Source organism: Pezoporus wallicus, unplaced genomic scaffold, assembly GCF_028554395.1.
Source record: "Pezoporus wallicus isolate ANWC-B61680 ecotype Strahan unplaced genomic scaffold, APGP_CSIRO_Pwel_v1 scaffold_3294, whole genome shotgun sequence".
NCBI classification, from domain to species: Eukaryota; Metazoa; Chordata; class Aves; order Psittaciformes; family Psittacidae; genus Pezoporus; species Pezoporus wallicus.
Genome location: NW_026635478.1, coordinates 17,034,557 through 17,045,905, shown reverse-complemented (window position 1 = coordinate 17,045,905; position 11,349 = coordinate 17,034,557). Strand labels below are relative to the sequence as shown.

The 11,349-nt window shown below is 47.2% G+C and overlaps 1 protein-coding gene across 2 annotated transcripts; it reads right to left on the bottom strand.

Moving 5' to 3' along the window:
• Positions 1-1,896: 1,896 nt before the first annotated feature.
• On the bottom strand, positions 1,897-8,857 carry CENPM (centromere protein M). 2 transcript variants are annotated; one of them, XM_057430955.1, is made up of 6 exons: positions 8,776-8,857; positions 8,518-8,597; positions 5,013-5,111; positions 3,895-3,974; positions 2,781-2,872; positions 1,897-2,031 (listed from the first exon to the last, which is right to left on the bottom strand). In XM_057430955.1, the coding sequence occupies exons 1-6, from the start codon at positions 8,830-8,832 to the stop codon at positions 1,912-1,914; spliced, it is 528 nt and encodes a 175-aa protein (XP_057286938.1). In that variant the 5' UTR covers positions 8,833-8,857; the 3' UTR covers positions 1,897-1,911. The 2 variants fall into 2 exon arrangements, with proteins under 2 accessions (XP_057286938.1, XP_057286949.1); XM_057430966.1 differs by lacking the exon at positions 5,013-5,111.
• Positions 8,858-11,349: the final 2,492 nt, after the last annotated feature.

Genomic DNA, 11,349 nt, shown 5'->3' with positions numbered 1-11,349 from the left:
GCACATGTGGGTTGCTATGAAGCAGTCTGGGTGAACCAAAGAAAGTTTCGTTTTCACCAGTCAAGAAAGCACAGCAAAATTACTCTTGAGGCCAAAGGGCTTTTACCCCAGTCCAATAGTGATTAGAGACAACCAGGGAGCAACCTAGGAGACTGAAGTCTCCTTACCTTACAGCAGCTGCGGAGGAGATGAGAGATTGGCTCATTTCATGTCGCAGCCCTTCCTTCCCTCCCCCAGATTGCACCTGCACAACGAGAGCAAATCGAAACCAGTCTGTTCTAAACCATGGTCTCATTTATTTTCAGGGACCCAAAGCAAGAGCAAGGCTGAGACAGCATAACCAACAGAGAAACTTGTTTCTCAGCATGACTGCCTCACTCTGGTGGCCAAGTCCTAGCTGGTACCTTCAGGATCACAAAGCTAGCCGAAAGTAGGGCATGCCCATTAAGCTTCCAATCCTTCTTACACAGCCAGGAGAGTTTGCATATTTCTTTCTCCTTTGGGTTTTAGCCAGTCCAACCCTTTTGGGCACCATAACACAGCTGAATGGTTCAGCTCCTTTTGTTTCAGCTGATAAACAACCTAGCTGTCCCCTGCCAGCAACGATACAACTGTAGCTGGGATTTGTGCGTCCTCTGAGCAAGGATACAGGCTTTGTGCCTTGCTGAGCTGTCTTTACAAGGACTGCCAACACTCACAGCTGATTAAGCCTGCAGTGCTGCTTTCTGCTTTTTCCTGCTCACAGACAGATGTCAGAAACAAGCTAAGCAAAACAGCACACACAGCTAAAGCTCTGCACCTAGCTACATTAAAGCACACTATTGGGGATTAAATAAATTAAACCAGGAGGAAGCCTAACACATTCTCTCTGGGCTTCATTTCTACCTGGCACGCATTTCTGGGTAAGAAACATCCCAGCGACTCAAGAAACGTATTGGAGAAGGTGGCTCAAGTGGGTATACAGGAAGATTCCTATTTGAAAAGCTTTTGCCACCACCCCGTGGCTGAAGCCGTGACTGCAGCCCACCAACTAACTGGAAGCTCAAGCTGCAAGCAAGGACCAGCCTCCCTGCCCGGGCAAACCTGGGCAAGTGCTCATAGGTCTTCAGAGCCAGTGCCATATACCTGAACAAACAGCATACAGCTAATTATTAAATAGTACACATTTTGTTAACTTACAACTCCATAACAAACTGCTGAATTGCAGTAAGAATATGGTTATCCTAGGCTTAATAAAGTAGGGTTGTTTGTTATCTTGGGTTTGCTAGATGAAGCCTTTTTCTTTAAAGATCTATAAGAAAGCTAAAGTGCTCAATTACCTTATTTACTCCCTTCCTCCCCAGTTAGGTACCAGGCATGGAATACTGAGCCCTTCACTGGGCAGACACTCACACACCTGGATCACTTACTGCCCGCTGAAGTACAACCCTTCTTCCCCATTATTCTCTTAGTGGGGAGACAAAACCTAGGAGGCAGGTTTCATGTTAGTCCAAGGTGCTATATTTCAACTGGAAGGAAGCAGGAACCTGCTGCCTCTTCTCTAGTACTTTGGGAAACTAAGATACTCAACATGATATGAAGTATTTGGGCTAGCAGCTTGTTTTTCTGATATTCTCTCAGTAAAACATGTAGCTCCTGGCCACTGGCGAAGTGGGTGAAACTCAAACTTGATCATGAAATGGGACTGAGATGTAATAATGGATAGGAGTCCCCAGTTCAAACTCCCCTCCCCCCCCAGCACCTCTACATTATCAGCTGAGCAGAAATCAAGCTTTTCTTGAGAGATTAGCAACTAGGAACAGCTCTGGATGAGTGATCATGACATGTTAGGCAAAAAAGCTTCCCAGCGTGATTCCAACTGAAGCAGCTTGAATGCCTGAAGTAAAAATCCTCAATTCTCACAATGGGAAGCTAGTAAGAGTTCCTCAACATAAAGTTAAAGGTCAAGGCAGAAACTCCTGGTACATGACCAGCACAGATCTGTAACATCCGGAGAAGTCGCTGAGCAGTGGCAACTCGTATCCATTCCAACTGGAAACAAAATTGAGAAATTATTTCAGCAACAGAAAAGAAAAGCAGTGCAAAGCTGTGATAAAATAAAATCAAAACCAGAGCAGGCATTAAGTATGGTTCAGAGCAGCCAGCTACAGAAAACTCCAAACAGGCCTGTTTACTCCCCTAATGTTAAGTAAGGTACAGTGTTGTCAGCCGAAAACCCTGAAGGGCTTGCCAAAGGCACAGGTATTACCTGCTGGTAGGGAAGTGATCTCCGAGGGTGCAATGACGAACACACAGAAAAGTGAACACACATTTGCTGAATGCCAAACTCTCCCTCCAGCTTTTCAGACCAAACAGGTAATTGGAAAGAGTGGCGTATCAGATAGCAAAACAGCCTGTGAAGCAACAAAGCCTGGCTAACAGGAAGCATTATACAGACAAGAGAGCCACATGGCAAATAACAGCTATGTGGCTCCCAAGAAGGGAAAATGCCTCAAAGAACAAAGTGTACTGAGGCTTTGTGTATCAGTGAAGTCTTTATTAATTTAGACTTGGCTTCCTGAGGCTTTGAAGTAGCACAGGAATGAGCAGGTAATTTACAAGACTCATTTCAAGAACAGCCAGACTCCTGTACCTCTACTACTCTTATAGAGTCTGGTCTTTGACACTTAAGCAAGACAGTAGTGTATGTACATATATTTATTGCTAAGGTAATGATGTTCCTGAGGATCAGAGAGCACTGGAATGCACAAGACCCTACAGACACCAAATCAGCACCTTACCTCCAGCTCACAGTATAGCACAGGACTGCAGTAGACTTCTCCCAGTTTCCAGATGGAACTCATTTCTACACTGCAGAAATTCACCCTGCCAACTACAGAAAAAGATTTCCCACATTACAAGCCACATATTCAACATTCAGTTAAGAAAACTACAGGGAATTCCACATCCACAAAATTATCCAGAGCTAGCTTTCAGAGCACTGTAGAAGGTAAGGCAACAGTGAGCAGTACAAAGAGAATGGTATAAGATTCACAATGGAATTAGCACAGAAGTCTTTCATAATACTAATGTGGAATAGTACTACCACATTACCAAGTACTGTACCATTTTGAATAAGGGACTGGTACACTATTATCAGCACAGTCTGAATCTGGCTCATGTGGTATCACAGGGTGCTCAAGTCTCTGAGGAATTAACTTGCTCAGGAGAGCCATAGTACAGGACAACACTAAGACTCTTTCTCACCCCAGAATTAGGCCTCCTGAGCCCAAAATTCCAAGGACACGGGACCTCTTGTCCAACACTGAGCAGTATGGTCTGCCCACTCCAGTTCCTCAGAGCTGAAGCAGGGAGGATACAGGAAAACACTCCCTCTACTTGAGGCAGTGGGGGGGAAAGAAAGAGATTAGAGGCACAAGAGGGCTAGACAGTACACAGCAGGGATACCAGTGTTGTATTAAAACCATATTTAATAGTTTAGTAGCTCATCCATTTAAATGCATTTTATTACCACAGTATCATACACTCCTCGCTGCTTATTAAGATAATCATTAAGACATATCTGCAAGAGCAGATAGAACAGACTTCTACAGTAACACAGGAAAAAAATACAAATCAATAGCACAAATCATATTCAGGGATTAGGGACAGAGAAGAGAGGTCTTACTGGCAAGAACAAGAAGGAGAGAGCAAGTGAGCATGAGATGAGAACCGTGTTTCATCTGACAATCAAAACCCCCCACAGGTGAGTTCAGATATAATTTAAACAAAGCTTTTGACAAAGCCACTGTTTTCCTTTGTCTTGTTTCAAGTTAAGTCACTGCTCTGTTTTAAGGCAATCAACAGTGAGTTGTGCTGCCTAGAGAAGAAGAAGAGGGCAGATGGCATACGTACCCCCAGTGACAAGAAAGCACACTTTCCCCAGGAAGAAGCTGGCAGCCACATGAGCTAAGGAAGCTTCGACATTCTTCAAGCTGTCAGAGAAACACAGATAATCCAGTTGGACAGGGAGGTAAAAACAGTTCAGCATAAGGACAAATAGTGTAACTTTCAGAAGCACATTTAGAAAGCCACTGATGTTAACATCTGCTGATCTGAGAGCTGGCAGAGTTATGCTCTGTGCTAAAAGCATGGCATGAGAGCTCTCTGTAATACCCACAGCTGTTTAATAATCCATAACATATCCTTTTCTACCCAAGACTCAACAGTTAGACTTAGTTTGAATGGTCTCCTCTGTGATTTGCGGACACTAAGCATCCACATTCATTAACATCCAACAAGACTTCAGCACTACTTTGGCTCTTTCAGAAGAGCTAGCCCACACACTTCCGCAGCACCATTTGTGCTATAAGTATGCAGCTGGGCCTGTCATTTTTGGTAAATGAGAGCCCAGGATCATCACTCACAAGTTAAGTAAATAATAAAATGCTGACTTCTGTGCCTTAGCAAGTCTTTACTTATGGCCTAGGGACTGAAACATCATTTCTACAAAGATGAGCACAAGATGAGAGAAAAGGGATCATCCCTGCAGAACTTTCTCTTTTACCTAAAGACATCTGCAGTGCTGATCCAACTTGAACAGCAGTATCAGTGAACTGGGGACACAGATGCAGCAACTGGCAGGTTATTAGGTTGCACTGCCCAGTGTACATCAGCCCTCTGTATATTACAGAACTTAACAGCATGACCATCATTTCCATCTAATTTTAGAGACAGCATCTTTCCAAAGCTCAGTTCCCATCACCACATATCCATACTCGGGAATAAATTCTGCCTTCTCTGCTATGGCAACTTAGTGCACAACAGGCATGTTATTAGACAGAGCGGTTCAGAACTAATCCATTGCTGAAGGCCAGAAAACCACTGCATGTATTACTGAGCTGTTCCACCACAGCAAGTCTTGGCTTTGAATTCCACTATTCAGAAATTCTGACACAGTAAAAATATAGATTTATTTATCAATCCAAGAAAGAATATCAGTTTCCCCTCTCAGATTTTTGCCCTTCTTTTACCTGTATTTGTTCTTGATGTCAATCGTAAACACAATCAGATCTATCCTGGGCCGAAGATGATCCCCCTCTGAAGGTAAGGGGAGGGATGTAGCAAGATGACTGAAAGAGAATAAATTGTCCAGTTTAACCAAATAGCTTGGCAAGACATTATCCACTTAACCACATCCAGATAACCATCACAGTTCACCATGTAGCAAGTTACCAGAAAGCACACTAAACATGTAGGAACTGAAGAGACACTGCAATTCTTTAAGTGGTATTCTAATATCATAGGCCTACTCATAGCTGTTGACAGGCACAATGGTACTTGCTGGACAAGCTTGTTTATAATGGGAAGCTTATTAGAGCATAACAAGATTCACAGAAGCATTTGTTCCCAACAGATCCATACAGCAGTCATTTAATTGTTAAGAAGAGTCCTTTCTAACAAAGTGAACCTCAATACTTTACTGGTGTATTTTGCTGCCAAGTTTCATCTAAAATGCACCAGTGCTTTCCCGTCATGTTCCAAAGATACTGCTCATGCTCTCAAACAGGAGAGTCTACCTTCTCAGATGCCTGTGATAGAGGTGTGTTATATTCACAAAACCTTAAAATAGCATATTATCACTAATACAACTTTATAGATGAAGTTTTAATTCAGAAAGAGCTCCTATTATATCATTACCCCTTTTTTATCCCTTTCACTGCATCAGGAGTTACTAGATTGGTTGATATTTCCTTCTATTCAATACTACCACTGCTGATACAGCTGTTGGAAAAAACACAGGGTGGGGATTTTCTGTGTGTCTTCCCACTACAAGTAAAAAGAAAAAAAAAGGGAAAAGCTTCAGTAGTGCCTATCTGGGCCTTCCACAGGGAAGCATATTTTTGGAAGTTCACCTGAAAGACAGACTGGAGAAAAAAATAAATCCCAGAATTTCAATCTCTCTCACAATCCACTTCGTCTCTGGAAGCCAAGAGAGAAACACTGGTTTTGGTTTCCTAGGGGAAACATTACTTCTAGCAATTAACTAAGGACTTCACAGCTTTCCCCAGCAGCCACAGTACACATTCCCTTCTACTAATCACATGCAGTTTGTACTTTTGTCTGCCAGTCTCCACATAAAGGTGTGGTGCTTCCTACAAGTAAGGAAGCTATGATTTAACAAAAACTTTCTGAAGCAAACACGAGTTATGAGCAAAGTGTGCTTGAAAGACACATTGCAACACAAACAAGCTTATCAATTTAAAATGCAATTTAGTGAGAAGCTGTGGTGAAAGGAAAGTATCAGATCTCATTGTCTGGAAGCAGGTGCAGAACTACCCAAAACCTCCACGATTTAGAATTCCACTATATACTATATTCTCCCATATGAAGACAGGCTGAGAAAGTTGGGGCTGTTCAGCCTGAAGAAAAGGCTACATGGAGACCTCATAGCAGCCTTCCAGTATCTGAAGAGGGCCTATAAGGATGCTGAAGAGGGACTCTTCAGCAGAGACTGCAGTGATAGGACAAGGGGTAATGGGTTCAAACTTGAACAGCGGAAGTTCAGGTTAGATATAAGAAGTCCTTTACTGTGAGGGTGGTGAGGCACTGGAATGGGTTGCCCAAAGAAGTAGTAAATGCTCCATCCCTGGCAGCGGTCAAGGCCAGGTGCGACAGAGCCTTGGGCAACACGGTACAGTGTGAGATGTCCCTGCACATGGCAGGGGAGTTGGAACTGGATGATCTTAAGGTCCTTTCCAGCTCAAACCGTTCTATGATTCTATGATATTTAAGCCAACATCACTAGATGATGCCAGTAGCCTCCAGATATGCACTGCAGAAGCCTTTTTTTCCCCCCAAGTGATAAGAAACACAAGAACCCCAGCCCTCCAATTCTCTAAACAGCAGTATCTGGCAGGTAGTCTTGCCAGAAAACACTATATTTCTTTGTAATGTATATAATCCCAAAGAAGGGGAGCTAGGGGTGTCACAGCTGTGACAACTGTCACAGACTTCTGCTTCCCTAATGATACTAGGGCAGGAACTTACCTTGCTCTGCAGCACGAGCTAAGTTTCCATGCCTTTAGGTAGTTACCCAGCTATAGTAACAGTAGCCAATTAGTTATGGTACTCCGCAGCTCAACAGAAGCTGCAGGATTTGAATAGAAAATTGGGTTATTAATGTACTATTAGCTAGCACAAACATCCAAAATGCCATGATGAGAGCAATACAGTCACTAACTGGCTAGTAGATCATTAGCTCGAGTTTGCCTTTACTGCATAGCCTTGGATTACAGCAGTGAAATAACACAAATGCCTTCTGAAGAGCTGAATAAATTCATTTGGTCTTGGCAAGAGAGCTGTCAAGGACATTTCATCATAAAACATTAGTTAAGCTTTTTAAGAAAGGGCTCGTCATGCAGCTGAAGTTGAAATTCCAAATGCATCTTAATAGCCTGAGGACGAAAAGCACATGCACGCACATAAAATCGAAAATGGCTATGAAGAGCATCAAAAGCAATGGACATCTTTCAGCAAACTTGTTCGGTTTCAAAGAGCTGCAAGCATTGCAACTTGTCCCATTGCAACATGTTAAATTCATGTATATGCCTATCTCCCAGGAGGGGAAAAAATACCTGTGCTCTTCTCACTCTCTTGCAATTTAGTAATCAAGCATCTGTGCAACATCCAAAGGGGAATGGTATGTGCACAGTGAACATGATGAATACGAGCATTATTTCCACTCCCACATCTAACCATGCCCAGACTGCCTGCCCTTGTCCTGGCTTCAGCTGGGAGAGAATTCATTTTCTTCCTAGTAGCTAGTGCAGTGCTGTGTTTTGGCTTTAGTCTGAGAACAATGCTGATAAGACATGGATGTTTTAGTTGTTGCCGAGTAGTGCTTACCCTGATCAAAGACTTTTCTGTCTCATCCCCTGCCAGCGAGGAGGGGCACAAAAAGCTGGGATGAAGCAAAGACAGGACACCTGACCAGAACTAGCCAAAGGGGTATTCCATACCACAGCACATCATGCCCAGTATATAAACTGTGGGGAGGTGGCTGGAAAGGGCCGGTTGCTGCTCAGCGAAGAGATGGGCATCAGTCAGTGGGTGGTGAGCAATTATACTGTGCATCATCTGTTTATTCCTTCCTCTCTCTGGAGGAAACATAAAATACTATAACAATATGAATATTTTCTATTGTTATAACGTTTTACTTTTACTTCAATTATGAAACCGTTCTTATCTCAACCCATGGGTTTTTACACTTTTCCCGGTTCCCCTCCCCATCCCACCGGTGGGGGGGGTGAGGGCAATGAGCGAGCGGCTGTGCAGTCCTTGGCTGCTGGCTGAGGTTAACCCCACCACGCTGGAGGCGGACCGCGTTTCCCCCCGCAGTAACGCACTCCAGCGTTTACCATAGCACGTTCTCTGAAGCAGAAGCTCCGTGAATCCTCGTTACAGCCGCCGCTTTAGCTCTACCTCTAGGACAAGGCGGCAGAAGGGCCCGGTGCGATCCCGCTCCCCACCACTCACATGCTAATCTTGAAGCTCTTCTTCTCCTGGAGCATCGCCTTCGCCAGCTCCTGCTGGAGCCCTTCGTCCGAACCCACCAACTGCGCGGACAGAGAAGGAAAGCGCGGTCAGAGGCCGCTGGCAAAAGGCACCCGCGGTGCCGGGGGTCGCGCACGAACCAGCACTGGGGCCAGCAAGGCCGTGGCTCCCGAGGGGAAGGGGTCGGAAGGCGCGGTACCGGCGGGCCGGGGCAGGGGAAGCGGCGCAGAGCGGACCTACCAGCAAGGTGGCGGAGTTGAGCGCCGGGAGCTTGTCGAAGGGCCGCAACACCGCCATCGCTCACCCGCCGGGATTCAAACCGACGTCGTGAGGCGCACGTCGGGGGCGGGGCTCCCAGCGCGCATGTGCACTGGGGAGGGGTGAGGGCGGTGCTGTGCGGTGTTACCGCACGACTTCCGCCAGAGCGGGTTGGGGCAGGCCCCGTGCGACCCGGGCTTGGGCACTGCGAGGCGGGGGGGAGCCGCAGCTTCTGTGGGAAACCTCTGCCAGCGCCTCAGCACCGTCCTCGTGAAGAGCTTCCTCCTGACATCAAATTCAATGTCCCCTCTGTCAGGTTAAAGCCATCCCCCTTGTCCTGTCACTGCCTGCCTTTGTAAAACGTCCCTTTCCCGATTTCTTGTAGCCGCTTTAGGCACTGGCACTGGAAGCTGCTCTAAGGTCTCCCCAGAGCCTTCTCTTCTCCAGGCTGAACAAGCCCAGCTCTCTTGGCCTGTCTCCATTGGAGAGGTGCTCCAGCCCTGTGGCCATCTTCATGGCCCTCCTCTGGACTCCCTCCAAGAGCTCCATGTCCCCCTCTTGTGTTGGGGACCGCAGAGTGGAACACAGTACTCCAGGTAAATATAATAGCTAGGGAAGGGAATGTCACTAACAGCACACAGCAGCAGCACTCAGCGTTGCATGCCGAATTGCCCCATGTGAGGTTTTGCAGCAGCTCCTGCAGCCCAGCCTCCATCCTACCCTTTCCAGAGCATCTGCCCCTTGCCCCTAGGGCTGGCCGGACCCTGCCCAGCCCAGCACTCCCCTGTCCATGAGACAGGCAGGAAGGAGCCTGTGCTGAAGCACTGCAGTTCTGAAGGTTGGGCTGAGGTTTCCTTAGTCCAAGGTCAGAGCGGGAGGATGACTTGCACTGATGTAAAGGCCTCAGAGTTCCAGTGTCCCCCAGTGGCCTTCAGTCTCCTTTGCTGCATCTCATGCTCTTTGTCTCATGCCCAGGTTTGGCTCCAGCTTGATGTGGGGCAGGGTCCAGGACCCCCTCAGCTCCCTGCTGGGGCTGGCCCTCCTTCTGCCATCAGCCAGGTTACCTGTGAATGCCAGATGTGCCATGGGGAGGAGGAAGGCCACAGGAGGATGAAGACATCTTCCCCCGCTGCAGCAAGCAGGAGAGGGGAGGCAGAGGTGAGTGAGGGTGGTGTAATGTAAGCTGACATCACATGGCTGCCATGGCTTTTTTGATCTTGACAAAGGCAGACGGTTCCGCTCCTCCTTGCCAGCATGACACAAATTACAGGTGAAGCAGAAGAGATTACAGGATATTTCTGGTGGTTGTTGAGTTTGACGGGGGGAAGGGAGGACGGATCCAGGGCAGACGTGTCCTGAAGATGGGAGGCAGGCAGATGCAGTAAATAAAGAGACCCAGCTCCCAGGTTTTGGGGAGATGGAGAGCAATTAGGACAATGCTCGTTTGGACTGCTGTGGAAATATGCTAAAAGCTGTGGCACCCACCTAAAAGGTGTTTGTCCTCTTTGTGCTCCTGTTGCCTGCTGTCTGGCAGCACAGCAGGACCTGGGTGGCTTCAGTGTTTGCTGGGGGAGATGCTCGCTGTTCCCTGTCACTGCAGGCTTCCTCCTTTTCACAACATGCTGTCTGTTGAGGTGAAGTGGGTCCATGGGAGCTACCACCAATCCCACAGTTATTTTGTCTTGTCCCTAGCAGGTTTATTGGCTGTCCCTGGGCAGAATTCCCTTTGCAGGGCTGACCCCCTGTCCTGGGTTCAGCAGTAGCAGTCATTTTTCTCCTTCTTGGTAGCTGGTGCAGTGCTGTGTTTTGACTTTTGGCCTGGGAACAGAACTGATAGCGATGTTTTGGTTTGGCCAAGGACTTTGTGGGCCTCATGCTCTGCCAGGGAGGAGGGGAAGCCAGGAGGAAGCAGAGGCAGGACACCTGACCCAAACTGACCAAAGAGGTATTCTATACCACAGCACGTCATGCCCAGGATGTAACTGGGAGTTAGCCGGAAGGGCTGGGGGACTGCAGGGTTGGAGGAGGTATGGGTCGGTGCTTGGTCAGGCTGAGGGGGGCAAGTTATGGGTCGGCTGGTGCTGAGGTGTTGTATTCTCTTCCCTTGTTATTTCCTTTCTCATTGTTATTACTGGTGGTAGCAGTAGTGATTTGTGTTATACCTTAGTTACTAAACTGTTCTTATCTCAACCCGTGGGAGTTGCATTCTTTTCGATTCTCCTCTCTGTCCCTCCGGGAGCAGGGGGAGGGCAAGAAAGGGGGGGAAGTGAGAGAACGAATTACCTGACTGGGTTTAAACCACGACACCCCCACTTTCCTGTGGGGACACAGAGGTTCACCCCACTCCCTCCTCTGTGTGCCGCCTTCACTGCACCCTTTAGTCAGAGGGGCTCTTAGCCCCTTACCAACAGAGGGGTTAATGGGATGGGGGGAGTGCAGTGGTACTGCCGGTCCCTGCCTGAAAGTCCAGGCTTTGGCAGAGCAAATGTACTCCTGCGTTGCAAAGCCGCTGACAGATAGCTGGCACTGCGAGCTGCGCCAGGCAGATTCACTTTG